The sequence below is a fragment of the Lagenorhynchus albirostris genome, chromosome 4 (genome assembly GCF_949774975.1).
Source record: "Lagenorhynchus albirostris chromosome 4, mLagAlb1.1, whole genome shotgun sequence".
NCBI classification, from domain to species: Eukaryota; Metazoa; Chordata; class Mammalia; order Artiodactyla; family Delphinidae; genus Lagenorhynchus; species Lagenorhynchus albirostris.
In genome coordinates, this window is record NC_083098.1 from 127861177 (window position 1) to 127885058 (window position 23882).

The following is a 23882-nucleotide window of genomic DNA, read 5'->3' on the forward strand; positions in this document are numbered from 1 at the left end:
ACAGATTTCGTTCTGTTTTACATAGAGACAAAACTATAAAGACAACAACTATGGACGTGGCAGGGGTAGTGATAATGCAAATACTTGCTAACATATATTGGCACGTACAGGGGTCAGGGGTTTTGCATATGTTATCTCATTTAATATAATCCTCACAAAAATCCAGTGAGGTAGGTATTATTACCACTAATTCACAAAGAGGAACAGAGTTTTAAAGATTATTTTTACTGCTATGAAAATAGGAACTAGATCATCTTTTTAACTATAATATCTCCAATGTTGAGCACAGGCCCTGGCACACAGCAGATGCTTGGGAGCTATCGGTTGACTGAACGAGTTAAATAAATTGCTCAGCCAGTGAGGTTAAGGGTCAGGAACCTACTGCTTAAAATGGCCTTCCTTAACAGTATCCGAACTGGGCTGGGTTCTGCATTCCTTCTGATTCTATATCAAGGCCTCGTTTTGTCACTGATTCTAACCTTACCCCATCCTTCTATAAAGCGCATTCCCCCCACTGATCACTGCTGTAGCCAGTCTTGGAGACGGCCTCCAGTGACGACCCACCTCCTGGTATCCACACTCCTGTGAAGTCTCCTCCTGCACTGTGCCATGCTGGTCTGCGTCTGTGTGCCTAACAGCATGCTACAGAAATGATGGTATGGTAGGTCATTTCCAAAATTAGGTTATGAAAGACTGCTGCTTTCTCTCTCTCACATCACTCTCAGAGAAGCAAGCTGTTTCTCTCTGTCGTGAGGAGTCCTAGGGAAGGTTTACACCGTGAAGAACTGAAGCCTCCTGCCGATAGCTATGTAAGTGAACTTGGAAGTGGAACCTAATCAAGTCTTCCGAGACCAAACAGACCCAGCTGACTACCTGACTGCAACCTCGTGACAGTCCTGGAGCCAGAACTCCAGAACCACCCAGCTAAGTTGCTCCTGAATTCCTGACCCTCAGCAAAGGTATGAATAATAAATGTTTGTTGTTTTAAGCTGTTAAAATGTGGGTGAAATTTGTTACACAGCAAATATGTAACTAACGTAACCACAAATACATAGAGAAAATATAGGCTAGATAAAAATCGTTCTGAAAAATATCATATGATATCACTTATACGTGGAATCTTAAAAAAAAAAAGGGTACAAATGAACTTGTTTACAAAACAGAAGTAGAGGCATGGATGTAGAAGACAAACTTACGGTTACCAGGGGATAGCGGGCGGGGTGGGGGAGGATAAATTGGGAGATTGGGACTGACATAGACACATTACTATATATAAAATAGATAACTAATAAGAACCTGCTGTAGAGCACAGGGAATTCCACTCAATACTCTGTAATGGCCTATATGGAAAAAGAATCTAAAAAAAAAAAAAAGAGTGGATACATGTATGTGTCTAACTGATTCACTTTGCTGTACCTATGAAAACTAACACAACATTGTAAATCAACTATACTCCAATAAAAATTTTTAAAATAAGAAATGAAATAAATGTTTGTCAATGCAAAAAAAAATAGCTCAAAAGTCAAGCTCCAATAAAGCTCTAAAGTGATTCATAGAACCCTTGGATGAGTCAAAAGGCAACAACACATCCTACTTTATTGCTGGGTGACACAAGGACACTGGGAAGCAGGATGCTCTTCAATTGAGGTAGTTGAGAAAATCACCTTATGGTTTCTGGATTGACAGACAAAGAAAATCCTACCTACTCGAAAATTTCCCCTATACCTAACCTGACATGCTCTGATTCTGAAATTTTACTTTTTTTAATTTCAAGAGATCTAAATGTTAACTTTATCTCATTTTTAACACATTAGCTAGCAGCTGAGACAAAAAGAAAGGAACCAAAGGGGAAAAGAGGTCAGGACAGATATTGCCTAGACATCACCTTTATATGAAAAGAAGAAAGTGCAATGCTTTGTAATGAATTATGGGTAGTTGGGGAACTTAAAAAAGATCAAGGAGTATGTGATGTAAATAACTTTAAAATATATTTTTAAAAATTAAATTGTTCTGCAAATTTTCAGCAGTTTCAAAATATGTAAGTAGCAAGTTCAGACATATGGAAGTTTTTTTTTTTAATTGTTATCGGAGTATAGTTAGTTGATTTACAATGTTGTGTTATAGTTTCAGGTGTACAGCAAAGTGAATCAGTTATACATATACATATACCTACTCTTTTTTAGATTCTTTTCCCATATAGGTCATTGCAGAGTATTGAGTAGCGTTCCCTCTGCTATGCAGTCGGGCCTTATTAGTTAACTATTTTATATATAGCAGTGTGTACACGTCAATCGCAATCTCCCAATTTATCCCTCCCCCGGAAGGTTTTTAAATCTGACTTTACTCCTTTATAACTTATCTCAACTCTAAGGTATCAGAGCACAGAGGTTCAGAGAGTAGACAGGGGAGATAATTCACCAGGGTTCAAATCCTATCCAGCTACCCCCAGGCTGTGTGGCTCAGACAAGTCACTTAGATTCTCCGTGTGCTAGTATCCTCATGTGACAAAGGGAAATGATAATTATAGTGTCACAGTAAGTATTAAGGTTTTAATACATATCACCATTTACTGGCGTATAGTAAGCATGCAGAAAGGGTTAGCTGCCAACATCATCATTATTAAGGATTAACTCATCCTTCAAGGTATCACTATGTATCTTAAAGATCTCTCTATACATATTCATTTTTTCTACCAATAAACTACAACCTCATTGAAAATAATAAACTGATAAGTAATAAAATTCCCCCACTCCCTGTAGGAACATACGGCAACAGTAGGGTTGGTATTTAAAACCTCATAGGACCAATTACTTGTGATTTTAATTTAGTTTAAATTTTTACCCTAGTGAAAGACAAATATGTACCTTACTGGAAGATAACCCATTAAAAGACAGACCTGCAAGTTATTTAACTGATATTTTATTGAAGGAAATCGCCAGAGAGCTGCACCTTACAATTCTGTAACATACAGAGTCTAGAAAATATTGTAGAAATACCATTTGTATAAATCTGATAGGAAAAAAATAGAAATAGGGAAGAAACAGAATTAGAGGAAACTATGTATAATTTTGGGTATAAGTGAGAAATCCTTTTGATATTTCTTTTGGTTGGCTGCTTGGCTGGTACCATTCTGCATCAACACAATTTGATAAGCCTGTTGACCTTGGTGGCTTGATGACAATGGAGAAAGTACTATTTGGGCTCTAAAAACACGCAAGTTGCTGCTCTCCTTGGAGAGCCACATTTGATCTCCCACTTCTTCATACTGAAATGCCATGTGTCACCAGAAAAGACTCTGGGATAAACTGTCTAAGACTGTCCATCCTCTCACAAGGCACAGGTAGGAGAGCAAGTAATATGTAATAAAATAGCTTTCCTGGTAATGGGGAAACCAAACTGACATCGGAATCGGGGTGGAACTGTTTTGATACCACAAGCTCAGCTCAAAGCCCAGTGCCCTCTAGACTTAGTTAGACCACCCCATCCCCTGGCACCCCTCACGGAGTAGTGGACCAAGACCCAAATATTCTTCCATATGCTCCTTTTTTTTTTTTTTTTTTTAGAACAACAAGCCATCTTTCATTACGTTGATAAGATAATATACTGTGAAAAGTCCCAGGAAAGGTATGTCTGGACACATGTCTTAAGAACATGAGATACAATACTCTAGCTCTGAAATGACTAAAGAATTCCAAGTTTTAACTTTAAATGACATAATTCTGTATTTAAACAAATAGTTTTCTACCAAAAGATCAGAAATTTTCAAAAGCCTGCAAAACACTAAGTAGTTCAATTACTTTTCAAATATTACATATTTTTTTCCTTTAGTATAATAAAATTAGCATTTAATAAGAATCACCCGTTCCTTACGGAGCTTAAGAATTCTCTTGGTTCATTTTAAGCGAAATCTTTCATGTTTAGAATTTTCTGGTTTAGTCAGAAATAGTTTTCATGGGTCTGAACATCCAGTTCAACTGATTATTCTGAAATGTGCGCATGTGGGAGGAATTGTTAGCCTATGAGACCCTTCTTCAGTAATTCAGATATTTAAATCATCATTTCCAAAGCAAGTCTTCCAAAATCAAATAAATTGCAAAACTAGAAGTATAACTGAGTCTCCAAAAAAGAGTTCCCATCCTCTGCCAAAACAGACCTTGAATTCTTAATCCCTTGTCCAAAAAAACTGGACCAAGTATTGACGTTTTCCACCAAGCAAGCCACATAGCCACAAATGTTTCTCATTTACTTCACTCCTGGGACACACAGCTCAAATAAAAAATTTCCTGAATACCCTGAATTTCAGATGCAACTTGGAAGGCAAGTGATTCATAATGCTTTGCAGGAAACATTATGATCTTCTCTTACCAATTCAGTGTTTCTGGAACGCAGTCCTCAGGAGATAATCCCAACTAATCAGAAGGATGATATCACTGTCAGCCATGTGACCCAAATATTAAGCTCTCTGCCTCTAGCTCAGATGTGATTTTGAACCCTGAGCAATCCACTTCTCCAGCTACTGTTCAAGTAAGAAAGACGTTACCTCAAGGGAGCTAGCAAAGATGCATACTGTGCTCCATGGCAAGAAACATGGTAGCACCGCACTCAACCCCCCCTTATGAAAGGCCAAAACCACGTTAAAAGGAATTAAAGGCACTGTCATCACTTCTGCACCCAAAGACTCTCACAGTGGCCTCTGAACAGTCATAGATTCTAATTAAATTCAAGTGTGAAACTTCACATAGCCTCCAGCTAGTTTATGAGTCCTACTCTACTGCCACTCCCACTTCACCCCCTACTAGCAAGTCAAACAATAACATCTTGGAGTACCAAAGTTGCAACAGTCATCTTCTGTAGATTCCTATTTGCTTTCAAGGAAAGAAACACAGTTGAAATAGAGGAAGAAAAGTACTGCACTGAATACACCGAATTAACATGAAAACTGTGTAAGTCTTAGAAATCCTGGTTACCAAAAAGGAGAGAAGCGTAGGTGGCTACGATATGATGAAATAAACAGGGCATAGAGTAGCAAATCTGGGTAGCGAAAGATGGAGACAAACACTTACTGACAGTAATCCATTAACTAAAGAATTCAGTATAAGCAAAATGTACAGTTGAAGGGAACTCTTCAACAAGGATAAACCTGATGAGAGATTCTGGGGCAAAACTCAAAGCTGAGCATATTACACCTTGAAGGTTTGGGCAAATGGAGAGAGCTACTGATGCTACAGAAATAACAGCCAATAGGAAGAAATGCCCAAAAAGGAATTTGAGAACAGCTTAAAATCATTATTTAAGCATAAGAAGAAAAGAATCTAGTTTAAACAGAATAATATTCTCTAAAACACAATAATGAAGAACCTACAAAACAATGGGTTTGCCTAAATTAGGTTTCATGGTTCTACAGGCAATTTTGATATTGTTAACATTTACAAGGGAACACTTAAACTGAGTCTGTAAATTAAAATGAGGATATAACTGAAGATCCTGTGAGATAAGTATGCCTCAGAAAACCATAAAAAAATATAAAATACTTGAAAAAAAATAATGTCTACAAATTAAAAAAAAGAGATCAACTTCAATATGTGATTGGATCAACACATGTCATGAACAATCTAAAAAGTGGCTTGAATACAGCTGGCTGCCAAAACATCCTATTTTGCATCCCCCACGTGGCCCTTTGGTAAGTCATCACTCATTTATCCATACCAAAAGAAACAGTAATCACACTGGTGATCCACTACTTCTTTTTACTGAAGAAATCTGGTGAGCTAATAACATCAGGAAATGAAATATTCTAAATGACTGTGTTTTCTGGTTACTTTAAAACCTAATTCTGTGCATTTTTCCCTCTTGCTCCTGTTGGTTTTAGACTTGGAATTGAGTGAAATCAGCATAAGCTCTCAGAGTTTTGAATAAATGACATAATATATATGAAGCTTCTAGAATAGTGCACATGGGTAAATACTCAAAGAACTGTTAGTTCCCTTATTCTTTCCCCTTCCCTCTTGCTTCTGCCAACCATAGCTTTGCTTCCTCTTCGGCAGTTTAGGATTCAGGAGCTGAGTTTTCACATGTGATAAGTTAATTCCCCAACAGAATGTAATGTTTCTTTATTCTCTTAATGATCTGTCCAGTGAGTTTTAATTATAGAGCCCCTCTAAAAACTCCTTGCCTTGACCTTTTCTCTTCTTCCCTTAATTTCCACCGAGGGATCACTGAAGTTCAACTCACAGTTTGTATTAGAGACTAATGTTGTGTGTAGCACTATACTAAGATATAGGCATACAGAATTCAGGAAAACATTGATCCCACCTGGCAGAGTTAATTTTATGTACCAGCTTGACTGGGCCACAGGGCACCCAGACAGTCTTTCAAACACTACTCTGGGTTTTTCTGTGAGGGTGCTTTTGAATGAGATTAACGTTTTAATGCATGAATTTGAGTAAAGGAGATTGCCCTCCACAATGTAGGTGGGTCTCGGCCAATCAGCTGAAGTCCTGACAAGAACAAAAGGGTCTCCTTCCCCCAAGTAAAAGAGAATTCTTTTGCCTGATGGCCTTTAAACTGGAATATCCACGCTTCGGGCCTGACAGCCTTTCAAGTGGGACACTAGCTCTTGCTGATTCTACAGCAGCCTTCCAGTCAGCAGACTTGAACTAGACCATCCATCAGCTGTTCCTTGTTCTACAGCAGCCTGTTGCCTCTGGACTCAAAGTGGGACATCGGCTCTGCAGATTTTGGACTTGCCAGCCTCCAATTCCTTACAATGAGCCTCTTTCTCAGTCTCTTTCTTTCTCTCTCTGGATGGATGGATGGATGGATGGACTGACAGGTAGATAGCTATACATCATAGATATAGATATACAGATATAGATACATAGATCCTATTGGTTCTGTTTCTCTGAAAACCCTGAGTAATACAATACCCTCAAGAAGCTCAGAGTACAGTCACAGGGATATACCCAAATAAACTTTCTCCATGAAGCCTTTCCCAAACAATAACACAGAATATGGTGCTATGAGCCAAATAAACCATCAAACAGAAAAACTATCAGTAAACATTCACTGAGTGAATTAGAAGTACTTGAAAGCAGAATCCGCCAAGGACAATATCAGCCCATGTAATTCATTCCCTCAAGGATTCTCATAAAGTGAGTGATCTGGTGTCAATTTACAGCTAGGCTTGCCCTTTCCTGCACATGCTGCCTAGATAAGATTTCTCTGCTTTTATGAGTTAGTTACTGTTATTTGAAGTAGGTCATTGGGAAATAAATTTAAAACAGGGAGTACAGTTATAAATTAGTTCATTCCCCTCGCAGTACAGAGTACAAATAAGAAGCAAATAAGCTCACCTGAATGGCAGCCAAGTTCTTCTGCTCCTGAGATGGTGCCTCATGGACAAAGCGAAGCCAGTTGGAGTGCCGTGGGTTGGTAGCATCCAATATGTACAGAACTTCTCCCTTACTCCCACGAACCTGAAACATAAAAGCTCCTGAATTTGTACTTGAAGTTAATACTAACCATACTAAATAGATTACCCATACTAAAAATAACATGATATTTTTTATAAGTATTCCTTTCTTATTAACAGGTGTTGAATAGATGCTGGATTAACATCCGTTCTTCCCTTTAAACATATGTACAAACAGAGCCTACTTTAATTTGGCAGATGTCTAGATGACTCACAATTGCAATCAACTCTCAGAAACATCCTGTGTTGATAGCTCTTTTCTGGTCAAGATTATTTATTTGTAGGTGTATTTCAATATATGTGTCACAAATGCAATTGTTCAGGGGATAACTATAATTGCAAACCATCCCCTTTCTTTCCACCCAAGACGGCAGGGCTGCTTGGTTCCCCAAGTGGGAGGGGTGGAGCTGGATAAATCCTTTCAATTTCTCTCTCCACCTGCCTACGGAATCATTTCCATATGCGGAGAATTTGCTAATCTAACCAGTGGAATCTGACATCCCCTGGGCCACACTTCACATTTTTAACTAGTGGATGAATAAAACAAGTTCAATTTTGTCTTTTCACGGCCTGCTCATGTCTTGCTGAGAACGACGGTGGGCTCTCTGTTTTTTGTTTCTTGCCATATACCCTCCCGGTCAGATTTACTCAACTCTCAATCAGGGGAGGAGGGTAACTGCCAAAGGAGCAAGTACTCCACTGGGCATTCTTGAATCCAAGTTGCTTCGAATCTAGCTTCTCAAAACCTCTGCATTGTAGGGTACTGGGCACTTGTTCAGTTTAATAAAACATATACCAATCTCTACCCAATGTTCATTGTGTGTTTATATTCAACTGGAATTGAGGAGAGGAGGGGGGAAGCAATGAGTGATTAGCACTCCACATCTCTAACACCAAGTAACACAAATATAAACACTATACCTTCACTGACTTGGAGTGGGAAAAAACAAATCCCAGACCTCCAAACTTTTATAAAGTAAAGCACAACTAGCCTAATAAGGTACGTATTTTCATGATACATTTGGACAATCATTCATTCACTGAACAAATACTGACTGAGTCCCTACCATGGTGCCAAGTACTGCTAATGCACTGGGAATCTTTCAGTGAACAAGACAGAGAGATGAAGCCTGACCTCACAGCACTTAAGAGCAAACAAGCACAGAATATAACTTCAGGTAAAGGTAAGTGCTACGAAGACAACTAAAGGATAAGAGGAGGATGCAGAGTGAGGGGAGAAGGGCTCTTCCAGATGAGCTGGTCAGGCAAAGCCTCTCTGATGAGATGACCTGAAAAGAGTCCTAAATGAAGGGAGGGCACAGCCCAGGGGAGAGCTCAGGAAAGTGTGGTTCCAGGCTAGAGGGAACAGCAAGTGAAGGGCAAACAGAAAGGCCCTGAGTTGGAAACAAATAAAGAATAGCAAGAAGGTCATGAGGCTGGAACAGGAGCACCAAGACAATGGTGGGCGTTGAGATCAGACAGGCTGGCATAGGCCGTGGTGGGCGTTGAGATCAGACAGGCTGCCATAGGCCATGGTGGGCGTTGAGATCAGACAGGCTGCCATAGGCCATGGTGGGCGTTGAGATCAGACAGGCTGCCATAGGCCATGGTGGGCGTTGAGATCAGACAGGCTGCCACAGGCCAGATCGTGCACTGACCTGGAAACCAAGAAGCCACCCCTACAGGTCAAGTTACCCAAAAGCTGCTGTGTAAGAACATCTGCTGCATGCACTGCAAGGACTGATATTCAAGATTCTAATACATATTGTCTGGGAAAAACTACAGTTAGCCTGCCCCTTGTATCTTATATCTGCCATGTTTCTCAAACAATCCCTGTTTTCTTAAGGGCCCAAGGATCCTCAATAATCATTTAAAAATCTCTCTAATAAATGGCAGACCCTCACTGGAAAGCAGGGATTTAATTTTCAATACTGTAATCGCTAAAAGAACGTAAGACTATAAATACATCATATTTACATCTCGTATGTTTAGGTGTGAAGCTATGGGAATTTCTCACTAAATAACAATCTCACGCTGAGATCTGCTTTGGGAGGCCCTTGAAAACTGTCCTGCCTTCCTGCTTACCCGTTAACTCAGAACCCTCACTGCCCACTGGGTGATGCCAAAAATGTCCAGCCACACTGCTGGGAAAAATAGGACACTCTACAACCCCTCTTCAAAGAGGACACCAGTTCACATGTGTTTAAGCAGAGTAAAAAGGTAATTCTAAATATCTGGGTATAAAATCTCCTTTCCAGGCTCCTCCACAGCTACAGTAACAAAACTGTTTATATTGACAAACAACTAAATTAAGCAGAACAGGTAGCATCGCCACTAGATACCTGAAAGATAAATTTTCTCAGAACTGAAATCTTAAAACCTACAACTGTTGTTGAAATCCACACAGTCCAACTGATTCTATGTAGGGAAACACCAGCGTGCTCGCCCATGGCAGACCGCATTTGAGAGGAGAAAACTACCTACAGAAACTGGTTAATGGCTCTTCTTAGCTATACATTTGTTACCCAGTATTAAGTACAATATATATCAGATGTGTTTGACATTTGAAATTCTTTCTTCAAAGATGTGAAACACAACAAAGATTTCTCTGTGACTTATTATAATAAGCCCATTTTACCAGGGGCATTGTTTGTTCCTTATTTTTTCAGCTTTCTCCCAGGCCCTTTGGCTCCAGCTATGTTGAATGACTCGGCAACTCAATTCCAGTCCATTAGATGTATGCACTTTCTGGTTATCTATTACCTTCTCACATCATATTCTGGCTTAAGAGACATGCACAATTTAATTTTTTATTAAAATTCTTACAAGATTTATCACATTCAATAATCTAAATTTATATATTATCACTTATACTCTCATAACAACACTATAATGATATACTACAGTGGCCTACACATTCATATTTGAGATAACTTGTTTTGTTCATTAACAGAGCCATTGCCCATTTGTTCCACTCTAAACATCCTTACCCAAGTGACTCTTAAGTCCCTGCACAGTCTTTGCAGGCTACCTGTTTTCTCCAGCTTTCGAGTGGCTGGTCCTTTCCTCGTTCCTCCATTCCAGTCCTCAACACTTCACTGCAAGCTGCTGGATTATCTGCTCACATGACTTTTCTCTTCCTACCCTAACCCCGGCATTCTCCTCACTGAAATATCTAAGAGACATCCAAGGATAATCTAATCCATCTTTCCTCTTCCCAGAGAAACCAAATCAAAAAAACTCTAGACAGATGGCTATTATTAAAGTCTCCATTTATCTATTTTAATTTGATACTGAACCCTGAGGGAATAAATTGAACATTTTTTAAAGACTAATGAATAAAGAAGATCCAAAATTTCTCTTAGTACCATGTTCCAGCATCGAACTGACCTTTGCAGCCAATGTGTATTGTTTTTCCTTTCAAAACTAGCCTTCCAAATGCCATCTTATTCTATTTGAATTTTCATGGAAATGAAGTGTATTGGTTACTGTCCTACGGAGGGTCATCTTCTGAATACCTGGGGCCTACAAATAAGTCCAATTCTCATCTTGCAGTAAAAACCATCTCAATCCCAAACTGTGATCTGCACAGTCTTCCTAAGCCAGTTACACAAAAATAAGTTAGCTAAAGTAGGAAAGGGAAAGAAACCCTCGTGTGAAAATGAAAACCTTCCCCCTTTAATCCAGGCATTCATATCTCTAGGACTCTGTCACTGTATATTAAATGAAAATTATCACTGCGCAGGAACCTGGCAGGTTCTCCGCTCTGTCAAATGCTACCGACGTCCTTTTGCAAGGTCCAAGACAATGTGCTACAACGGATCTGTCTTTTTTCCAGATTAAAGATCAGCAGCATTAAATATGTCACACTTTGTCTTCCCACCCAGCAAAGGACAGAAGAAATCACAGAAAGATTCAGCTCCACAAAAGTAAACCCTAACATGTAAATGAAAGAAATGGAACTATGTAATCAAATAAAATATATAAGAATTTTTCTTTCCTTAAATTTAAATATTTTCCCTGTTAAATTGTGTCAACTATAGACAGAAAAGCTTATTTATTACTTGGATGGTTCATTTTCACAGCAGAAGGGTCGACAACGTTACTCTATTATTTTCCTTCAATTATTCTGAATGCCTGAGGAATCTTTCACTCAACACATACAGGACATCAGGGTTCCCAGAGCAAAGCTAATCAGCCAGATTGGTCCCCAGACAGGGCAAAATGTACCCAATGGAATTTTATTTAACATATGGTAAAATTTAATGGCAGTGAAATATAGTCAGTTCCAAAAATATACAAATAATATCCTTAATTAGAAGTCACAATATGTTATGTTGATTTATTAAAGAAAATATATTTTCCTTTCTGTCTTTCAACAAGACTTTTCAAAGAAGGTAGTTTTAAGAACTAAGATTTAGAGTATGGATGTCTTTAGAGGATAAAATGTCATCATATTTTTGTATTTAAATTACAGGCATTCTTTCGGCAATTGTTTTTAACTGAAGGCCAGATGCCCTGCCTTCAGTATTTAATTACCCAGGCTTCATGATATCTTTAGGACCACAAAAAACTAAGTGTGCTCAAATAATCAGTTCTGACAGCACACTGTTGTCAGATTTAAACTAAAGAGACACACTTTCAGAAATCAGCAAAGATCATCCCTAGGAAATGCTAATGATTTACAGTTTCTAAGCAAAGGGATGGTTTTTTCCTGTTGATTTTTTTTTTTTTTTTGCGGTACGCGGGCCTCTCACTGTTGTGGCCTCTCCCGTTGCAGAGCACAGGCTCCGGACGCGCAGGCTCAGCGGCCATGGCTCACGGGCCCAGCCGCTCCGCGGCATGTGGGATCTTCCTGGACCGGGGCACGGACCCGTGTCCCCTGCATTGGCAGGCGGACTCTCAACCACTGCGCCACCAGGGATGCCCTTTCCTGTTGATTTTTCAAAGTATTCAGTCTAAAATTCTTCCCAGCTTTGGTGCCTTTAAACACACACACACATATCACCGTAGCGTATCTACTTATATCTCCCCCACATAGTGTCTCATGATCCTAATCCCCAGAACCCCCGTCCTCAGACGGCAAAGCACACAGAGGGAAAACACAGGCTTTTACAGATGACTCTTTACTGAATAACATCCATAATATAATACACACAAAATTAAATAACTTAAAAAGACTGATGAGAAAAATAAAGTCTTTTTCATTATAAATAATTAGTGCCCTAAATATTTCAAGCTGGAAGGAACCTCAAGAAGGCATTCTAGAGTGGTAAAAAATGGTAAAAATGCTGGACCAGGAATCAAAAGGCCAGATGTGATCCAAGTTCTGACTGTATCGCATAGGGTGAGTCATTTCCTCTAGCTGAGCTGAGCCATGGTCTCCCGACCTCTAAAATGGGGATGACAGTCCCTGCCCTGTGACCTCACAGACACTGCGTGAGCCTCAAAGGAATAAGATGCATGACTTCTTTATACCAATGAATATTTTGCAATCACAAAGTTATCAGTACACTGAGGAAAGTGAGGCTCACAGCAACTAACAGACATTCTCAAAGACGAACACTGCTTTCAACGGCACAGCTGGGCACGTATGTACCATTTTTCTGCCATGTCAGCTTTTCCAAGGAACAAACATGAAGGATATCCTAAAAACCCCTATTCAAACCCAAATACATACAAGTAGCCTCTGCTTGGACACCTGAAGTAAGAACAGGTGCCATTAGTAGGTAGTAGCAAACCCAGGTGTAGTTTCAGCTGAGTTGACACTCTTCCTTACGCCAAATTCAAACATGTTGCTCTGTGACCAACTGCATTCAATCCCAGCTCTGTCCTTTCAGTAGTTTTAATTTCTCTCCTACATACATACAGCCCTTCAAATTTCTGAAGGCTGGAGTCCCTCCTTCTCTACACTTTCTCTTCTACAAGAAAATAACTCTTTCCTTGTCTGATGTGATAAACGTTCCTTCACCATCCTGGTTGTCCCCATATAGATGCACACTAATCTGTCAAAACTCTCTTAACACGGGACAGAAGTCAGCACACAAAGGACTATTATGATCTGGGCACTGTCTCTACTGACGCAATTTAAAATCACAAAAGCTTTTTTGGTTGCCACATCTTAGCTGAGGTTGCCTTTTTAATCACGTAAGCTGTATCAAGGAAGTTCTCCTGATACCGTCAAAGGCAAGTTTAACTGAGGAACTCGGTTAGGTTTCTGTAGGTAAGCAAATCCTGTACTTGGGCACCTGTACAGATTGTTTCAGAGATGGAAACCTTTTATTTGGTACTGTCTCAATAAATATTTTATTCACTAAAAGCTCAGCTAATGTGTCTTTTTTTTAACTGTCTTGCCTTTATTTCCTTTAAAAGTTCAAAAATAATTTATAAGAGGTAATGAGAGACTTACTTGAAAAGCACTCCATATCTTGCTTTTCAAAGTACTTTTTAAATTGGGCTAATTTTTTAAAAGAAGAAATAACTGACATGACAACGTGAAAGACACAGTGAAAAGCATATCATCTTTTCCATGGTAAATTTATGAGAGAGCCTTAGCAGTGTAGCCACTGTCCCTTTCTACAGTTTTATAAACATGTTCAGACAGTCAGATTTCAGTGACATTTTTGGATAGACTAGTTTTTTACTGCATACAGAATAAAGTAAATTTAGCTGGCATTAGCTTATTATACCCACCGCTTTAGGGGTTTCCTGTAAAGAACATGCAAAAGATAGTGTATAAATACTGTGGCATCCATTGGGACTGCTTAGTGGCTTTTTTTTTTTACATTTGATTTTGTCAATATCATAAGACAGGTAACTTCTCTATAAGTAAAGTATTATTTCACCAAAGAATCAGAAAACCACATTAATAAAGTCAGCATGTCTTTTGACAATTTGGTGTGATCCATCAGATCCATTAGAAATGATTCACAAAACTTTAAATCTGGTTAAAGTTTTATGAGCCTATAGCGTTGCTCAATTTTTAATACAGATTTGAGACTTAGACAAAGCCTTGAAGTCAGCTTTTGGAGAACCCTCCCTACGGTATATTAAAAGGACACAGAAAATATGGCAAAAATATGAAAATTTTAGTAGCAAAATTCTACTTATCAGACATGAAAGCATTTCAAAGAGTTGGTCATATAAAAAAACAATGATAATCTCCAAGATCCAGAGATCATAGTTTTGATATTGTTTTTAAAAGATGATGCTTTGTATCTGAACGTTTCTGGGCAAGGGTTATAGAAACACTGAATAACAAAGAGCACTGTGCAGTCCACAGGGAGAAAAAATGAAAAGAAAAAGAAAGATCCGTTTTTCCTTTGATTCTTATCTCCTAACCCAAATTCCACTGGTGCAGTCACTGTTTTTAGATTTTTCCTAAATATATAGCTTTTCTACAGCTATTAAAATTGAACCTGCCCAGCCCATTTAAATTAACTGTACTCTCTTCATTCACGTCTTCAAAATATACGCAACTTCCTCGATAAAGAAACAAATGAATTATCTTATTATAAGAATACACCTAAGGCAATCAAGTATTTCCCAATCACCAAGGTTCATCCTTTCCCTTCTTATCATCATCCAACAACCACAGTTCTGTGCTGAAGAATTCTAAAAGGTAACATTAGTTATCAGTAAGCAACATTTATTTAACAACATCTACTGTGCAGTTCTTTATCAGTTATTTTAAAACATGCCATGAGAAGCAACAAATGAAATTCTAGAATATAGTTCCTTTATTCAACATCTTCAGTATTAATAAAGAAACAAAACATGATTTAAACAAAAAACCCACAGAGCAATGCCTGGTTATTATAAAGTAGATGTACAAATAAAATAAACTTCATTCATTTCAAAAACATTTAGTACATACAGATGTAAAGTAACACACAGTTCCAAGTCCTGAGGATGGACCAAAGTGAAAATAGAATATTAGAAAAGAGTATGTGATGAAAATCTTTCAGTAGACAAGGTTTGCGAAAGGAGTAAACCCAGCAGCCCTCAGAGGCCTGCTTGTAAGATTGGCCTTTGACTGGCAATGGGAACTTGTGTTCTCAGGGTGCCCCCAGTAAATAGTTAATGGGTAAGGGTGGTTCACTGTTCCTGGACAGTGTAAACACTACGGTTTATGCTGAACACCTGCTTTTCTTCTGGGAATCTGGAATTTTGGTGCATGCTAAGGCAGAAGGTGCCTACAAGCCCCCAGGAAAAATCTTGGGTACTGAATTTCTAATGGGTCTCCCTGTACAGAAACATCACATGTGTGTGGCTGCTTCTTCATGACTGGGAGAAGAGTGAGCTCTGTGTGACCCCTCATGGGAGGGAGAAAGCGTTAGGAAATCTATACGTGGGTTCCTCCAGACTCTACCTGAGCCTTCTTCCCTTATGATCCAGCTGTACCGCCTCGCTACATCACTGAAATAAATCTTACCCATGAGTACAACTATATACTGAGTCCCAGGAGTCCTTCTAGTGAATCTCTGAATGTGGGGTAGTCTTGGGAATCCCCAACACACAAGATGAGGCTAGTTCCAGTTGCTGAATGAATGGCATACAAATTTGTCAAGAGAAGAGGTAGAAAATCATTTCAAGATCAACAGTTTTATCATACTCATATTTAAATTACACAAATTAAACTACATCCATTCAATGAAAGGAAAAAATAATAAGAAAAAATCAAAGAAAGAAAATAAATATTATAGTTAGGACCGTTCCTTTTCATGGTCCATAATTTTAATGACATGAGATTGTTGCCATATGAACTGGTTTCAGAACCTAAGCCCTGCATAAGCTGTGATTCCACTGCAGGGAATGTTATCCCAATGAAAGAATGGTAGAGCAGCTGAGGCATTTTGCGCAGAGGAAGCAAGATGAATGACACTGGTTGGGAAGACACAGCTAGTAAAGAACAAGGGGACTCAAATGTGGTGGTTCAGGCAGCAAATTCAGAGAAATAACAAGAAGTAAACGGGAAATGTGTCAATTAGGAAGTTTTGTGCCTCACCTAACAGAAAGTGCAAAGGCTAATCAGGATGCGGCCCAGCAGGAATCATCTTCTTGGTGATAATGTACTACTACATGGAGGGAGAGTGGAAAGTAGGAAAGAGGATTCAACTGGGAAGGATGAAGGAGAATGGATGACGGGTAGGCATCCAACAACTCTAATACACAGGATGGACTGCGTGTGGAGGGAAAATTTTATGAAAGGAAAAAGAATTAAATAGGCTATTACCATGAGCTAGATGTGAAATAATAAGGCTCTGGAAAGAGGTACGGGTAGGAAGTTTAGAAGCCTTGAAAGTTGGCACCTAATACCTGAAAAATAGAGTATAGAAGAAGGAAAATCAGACAGACCGTTCCCCTAGAAGGTCTGAATCCAAAGCAGACAAAACAAGATAGACAGGCATATTTAAGGTAGCTACAGGAAGGAATACAAACACAGAATGTAAATAATATTTATGTCATATGCAAGCAGAGAAGAAAGTAGAAAATTCTTCTCAAATCCTCCTCCCACACATCTAGCCCTTCAGGTGGGTTGGCCAAGGATTCCCTACTCTCTATAGTTGTCATGATACAGTGGAAAGATGCTGGAATATGACCCTCACGTACAATTCATAGAAGGCCCTTGAGTATCACAGGACAGTATCAGTAAGGGTAATTAACAGTATATCCTCCGAATTAAGGAGTGTTCAGAAAAAGAAGTCTTCTTCAAGGAGTGGATCTTCACCTGCTCCTGAAAGATTTAGGTTTCTCACTCAAAATTTACAGAGAAAGTTCTTACTTCCTATCTTGCAAATGTGAACAGAAGGACAGCCTCAGAAGGGGCCACAACCACCACGTTGTACATAATTCTCTCTTACTGTAGCTCATTTTCTAGAATTCTGCCAAAAGGCGCATGTTGCCCGGAAGCAGGGTCACTGAAACAGGAGTGTCTCCCTGCTACAGACCAAGCTGTGTCTGGCATCAATCATGCTCTGGCAACAAAAGGGCTGGCAAGGAATGCCATCCAAACCTGGAACACAAATAGCGCAGCAGAGGATGTTTTCTGATAAAGAAAGCTGGGGCTTTCCCCTTGATCTGATTTCTTTGCAGCTGGCCATATACGCCCAGGCCTAGGGAGTCAACGGAAATGAGAAATCCCCCTGGGAAAGAGTCCTTGAGAAAAAGAATCTTGGAGAATCCAAGGGACTCTTCCAGAGTGTGGTCCCTTCCAAAGACCCGGGGCTTACTGGGCTATCTTTGTGGGCCCTCTGACTCTACCACTCAGGCCACTTAATCCTCACTCTCAAATCCCTGCACCTCTGAGACCAGCTCATGGCCTGCTTGAGAAGAATATGGGCAGACACTGAGATTATTCAGTCCATGCTATTGCTAAATCAGCCCTGCTATCAATCCTGCTCCAACTCTGCTACTACAAAATCCTAAAATTGCATTCTTGACTTGTTCTCTCATGGGATAATCTGCTATCTCATTTCCAACCAAGTCCCTAAGTGACTGGGATCCCACCCAGCTTGCTTCACATACAACGTACTCACTCTATTCACTGGATTCCTTTCCCTCAATCCCGACTTCTTTTTAACAGGGCACAGTCATGCGCTGTTGGATTCGTCCAAGGCCAGATGAAGGCCAGCCCAGGTCCCTGCCAGTCGGTGCTCTTTGGTCCCCTACATGCCAGCAGTCCCACTCCTCGGGGATGGGTAACCCAGATGGCAGATTATAGTTCCTGGGCAGCAGCTCAGATGCTCCTCCAAGACTGACCTCCTAGATTCTTATCTACCCTTGGACTCAAATCCCACACCTGGACCTGCTTCTGGATCAGATGCTCTGCCTCTTTCTGACCAAGAGCATACACCAGGACTGACCAGCCTCACCTCCATCAGAGCATCCTAAACTTTTCTTGTTAAGATGTCAAGGAAAACTACTGGATTTGGGGTATGTTCTGGCAATGATCTACTATCTGAACATAAAGAGCATTTTCCTAATTGAGTATTTTTCCACAGTGACTCAAAATCTATCTTCAAATCCATGCTCCACACTCTCCTCAGAGTCCTCTCTGTAATTCACCCATCTCCCCATGCTAACGCCTATTTAGAAGCTGCCTATTTTCTGCCAGAAGTCCTTGGCATGACATAGGAGGCCCTTCACATGCTGATTTGTCTTGTCTCAGCCCAGGTCACTCTACCCATCTCCCACGGCACTACACACAGGTATACACCTACACACACCTGGCCCAAGCAATCTAAGAACACACATCTTCTGCCTGGAAGAGGGGAAAAGCACTCACACTTCCACCTGAGGGATGCTCACATGAGTCAGATCCCGTGACAAAAGGCTCTCATTTGGGTATCATGTCACTCTTACCGAAAATACGCCTTTGATTCAGTCAAATTCACTCTATGAAAACCAAAACATAAAAGAAAATGATACTGCTTTAAATAACAAATAATAATAATAGAAACAGCTGTTAGTTGAGTGTTTATTATGTATCTGGCACTTTGCTAAGCACCTTTGCAGGTGTTATATAATTTACTCCTTGAAATAACCTATGAGGTAGGTGTTACATATTAACTACATTTAACAGATGATGAAACTGAGGCACAAAGAGAATAAATGATTTGTCCAAGCTTTCACAGTTAGTTAAGTACTAGAGCTAGAGTCTGAACCAGACGATCTAATTCCTGAGCCCACCACATTACACTACCTCAATATACTTACAACCTGGGTCACCAGCCGCTGACCGATACGCAGAATTCTAAGAATAACTCCTCAGGACCCTCACCCTTGTAGAATGTCCTCCTGTTTGAGTGTGAGTGGAACCTTGAGTACGATGAGATATCACTATGATTATGCTGTACTGCAGATAGAAGACTATCCTTGGGGACAGCCTAATCCAATCACACAAGATGCTTAAAAGCAGAGTTTTCTCTGGCTGATAGCAGAAAAGAAGTCAGAGAGCTAGAAAGCATGAGAGGAATTTGACATGAGGGAGATTCTCCACTCCTCAGATGGACAAGCCACAAGGCAGTCTGAGAGCAACCCCAAAGAAATCTAGGGACTGAAAACAAACCCAGCAATAGAACAAAGAACTCAGTCCAACAACCTCAAGGAACTGAATTCAACCAACAACCTCAATGAGCTTGGAAGCAAACTGATTCTCAAAGCCTCCAGATAAGATTACTCAGCCCTGCCAACACCCTGATATGACCTTGTAAGACCCTTAAGCAGAGAAGCCGCCTAGACTTCTCACCAATAAAACTGTATGATTAAAAAAAGTACATTGTTTTAAGCCACTAAGTTTGTAGTGATTTGTTATAGGCAAAAGCAGAAAACTAACAACCCTCTCCCGGTACCAAAAATCTACATTAGTTTTCTATCACTACACAACAATTACCACAAACAGCTTAAAATGATACCCATTTCTTATCTCACAGTTCTATAGGTAAGAAGGCTGGATGAGCTCAATGGGATTGTCTGTTTAGGGTTTGTGAAGAAGGCTCTGTGTGGGAATATGCTTCCAAGTTCACTCAGGGTGTTGGACAAATTCCAGGTCCTTGAAGCTGTAGGACCAAGAGACTTGCTTCTTTCACTTTAGATGACATAATAGATGATGATTTATAATCTACAAATAATGTTAATTATGTAAAAAAGAATGTGAATGCCTTTAAATATAACATAAACTTATGTTTAATGTAAGCAATTTAGTCTTATAGTAAATGAAAGAAGGGGAGAGAAAAAAATAGGGAAGGGACCTAACATGTATTCTTTTTAAATTTTAATTCTAATTCTTAGGTTACAGAAACAATCAGTTCCTCTTAAAAAAAATAAAAAGTAGATGCTTCTACGTTTCCCATTTCATCAGTTCTCTCCAAATCTTAAACTTTAAATTATGGGGTTTTTTACATTTATTATGGAGCTGCCTGAGTACATTTTCACTGGTGTATATAGAGACATCAAACTTGTATCAAGAACTTCACACAAAAGGAAACTACTGACCATAAATATTTTTCTATTACTTTCTCACCTCATAAAGACATATTAAACCATTAAAAACACAGATGTAGAACACACTGAAGAGAAGAAGTTGGGGAAATTGAAAATCAAAAGGTATTATATAACACTGGTTTGAGTTTTTAAAAGTGTGCTTACAAATCTAGGGCTTTCCCCAAGGGAGTGTTTTTAATTTTGCAACAAACTACCTTTTAAGATAAGTCATCTAAAATTACAAAGTGACAAAAACACCTTCTTTGCCCAGAGATATCTCATTTTACTGCCAGCTGTTAGCTCAAAAATGAGAAAAACCTGTCTTATGCACAAACAAAAATCCTAATACTAAACTCTAATGACCAGCTCACTAGACCCAGGACCTTACCTTCCAAATGTGTTCACAGGGTGAAACGGAAACAACATTGGAAAGTTGCCTGCAATGAACTCCTGCAAGTCAGAACAACTTAGACATGTGGGTATTATTACCATGTTCTGTGACATGAATACAAAGATTTTACTTTTATTAACAGTCCCTTACTGACTCTAAAACTGACTGCTTTACTCATCTATTATTACCCAATTATATTTACCTTTAATAGGTCTCTACTACAGAAATATCTACAGTTCTTAGGCTTTTACCTGAACAAGAATTGGCAATGACCCTATACAACATCACAATACCATATATATTTTTTTTACACCTTTATTGGACTATCATTGCTTTACAATGTTCTGTTAGTTTCTGCTGTACAACAAAGTGAATCAGCTATATGTATACATATATCCCCATATCTCCTCCCTCTTGAGCCTCCCTCCCAGCCCCTCTGTCCCACCCCTCTAGGTCATCACAAAGCACCGAGCTGATCTCCCTATGCTATGCAGCAGCTTCCCACTAGCCATCCGTTTTACATTTTACCATATGTTTTTGAAAGCTGATTTTTTTTAAGTTTATTTTAGAAAAGTAATATGGTGCATACACTGTATTTATGTAATGTTTTCTACAGGGTTTAGAACACCATCCCGTAGTCAAACATATTCATGTTTCTGCAACTAAAAGTATGAATAGTCATCTAAGTAGGATAAAAACAAAAGGCTACAAATGGCCTCACATAAGTTCAAGTCAGATTCTGCTGCTAAACATGTTATTAAAAAAGAAAAAAAGAAATTTGGTTTTCAGAGCTTTTTAGATTTCCGACTTCCAGGTAAAGGTCTATGGACCTAGAGGTTAAAATGAGAAATTAACCCGTTAGAGTACTTTTTCTTCACAGAGATGACATAAATGTTATTAGAATGATAACAGGTGCTCTGGCAATAGTACAGCGCTACAGAATTAAAGAAAAACATGCTAATTTACCTGGGAACAGAGATCCTTATTGTGCTAAATGTGTAAAAGGTTGCATGGACAGTAGGCAGTCTATAAAAGGGCTAAAAAAACAGATTTCTTTGTGGAGAACTACCCCGACACTGTCTTTGACCTGGAAGTGAAGCCCATAGATTAAAAACTAGGCACAGGGGCTTCCCTGGTGGCTCAGTGGTTGAGAGTCCGCCTGCCGATGCAGGGGACACGGCTTCGTGCCCCGGCCCAGGAGGATCCCACATGCCACGGAGCGGCTGGGCCCATGAGCCATGGCCGCTGAGCCTGCACATCCGGAGCCTGTGCTCCGCAACAGGAGAGGCCACAACAGTGAGAGGCCCGCGTACCGCAAAAAAAAAAAAAACCTAGGCACAACATGAAGATCTACAGTCTCTACGTAAGAACGCATTCCTCTTTGATCACCTGCAATCTACTTATTAATATGCAAAGTGGAGACAACATGCAAGGTGCCCTCCTTTGGGCTTTGAAAGGTCTGACATTTGTAAAATACAAAATTACCATCTTCAATACGGACAAAGGACTACGTATGCGTTTCAACTGATCTCTGGGGCCTGACAGAAGAAAAAGTGTTTTAAAAACATGATTCGGGGACTTTCCTGGTGGTGCAGTGGTTAAGAATCCGCCTGTCAATGCAGGGGACACAGGTTCAATCCCTGGTCCGGGAAGATCCCAGATGCCGCTACAGAGCCTGCACTCTAGAGCCCGTGAGCCACAACTACTGAGCTCGTGCGCTGCAGCTACTGAAGCCCACATGCCTAGAGCCCATGCTCTGCAACAAGAGAAGCCACCGCAATGAGAAGCCCGTGCACCTCAATGAAGAGTAGCCCCCGCTCACCGCAACTAGAGAAAGCCCGCGTGCAGCAACGAAGACCCAATGCAGATTAAAAAAAAAAAGTGATTCGTTAATCAAAAGTTAAAAAATAACAAATATGCACATCAAAATGTTAATTATCTAAGCTGCCCTAAAAATTCTGCTAAGAACAATGTACTTTCAGAGTAGTCATTTATCATACGGTAAGGAAATTACAGGCCACATCATTAACTGGAATGTATTCAAGTCCATGAGCATTAATCTTCCTTATATAAAAAGAAAACACAAAATTTCTCAGGTAGAATTTTATGCAAACTTTCAGTAGTGTTTGGAGAGCCTCCACTGTGTGCAGAGTAGTTACATACATGTTGGTGTTTCTGACTTACAGAAACACCATACCTATCCTTAGAAAAAATTCATTAAACCCACTTTTTTATACTCAACATAAATTAGAGCTAAAATCTGTTACTAAAAGAGACCAAAAACTAAGTAACCTGGTTACACATTTTCTACACTCAGATGCAAATAAATCAAGCTGTTCATAAAGAGAACTCTAGTGACTTCCCTGGTGGTGCAGTGGTTAAAACTCCACCTGCCAATGCAGAGGACATGGGTTCAAGCCCTGGTCCGGGAAGATCCCACATGCTGTGGAGCAACTAAGCCTGTGCGCCACAACTACTGAGCCTGCGTTCTAGAGCCTGTGAGCCACAACTACTGAGCCCACGTGCCACAATCACTGAGCCTGCGCTCTTAGAGCCTGTGCTCCACAACAAGAGAAGCCACCGCTTGATGCAACTAAAGAAAGCCCACGCACAGCAATGAAGACCCAATGCAGCCAAAATTAATAAACTAATTTTTTTTAAGTTTAAAAGAAAAAGAGAATTCTAGCCTGCCTGTTGTTCTCACATTTTACTACATAATAACAGCAAAAGGTCTTGGCAAACATAAAAATGTAAACCGCACTGAATACAAACAGAGCCTGTGTTGCTATAATATTAAAGAATCCACAGACGGTTGGCATCGGGAGACTGGCACAAATACAAAAAATCTAGAAAGACAAGTAAATAAAAAGATAAATGTGTAGAAACTGAACAAGGTATGTGTGAACCTCATTTGCCATATTGGAAATAAAAACACACAGGTGATCTGGAATCTCTGTTATGATCTATGATCTGAGGTCTTGGGAAAAACTCAGGCTCAGTTAACTGATACATGAACTACAGAGTAAAAAGCCTGCC

The 23882-nt window shown here is 39.7% G+C and overlaps 1 protein-coding gene across 1 annotated transcript in view; it reads right to left on the reverse strand.

Annotated features, from left to right (window-relative positions):
- Positions 1-23882, reverse strand: part of PRDM5 (PR/SET domain 5) — a 206369-nt gene that overhangs the window by 132007 nt on the left and 50480 nt on the right. The window contains exon 3 of the mRNA XM_060147419.1: positions 7353-7475. Coding sequence (XP_060003402.1) covers positions 7353-7475 — 123 coding nt within the window. The remainder of the gene's footprint in view (positions 1-7352; positions 7476-23882) is intronic.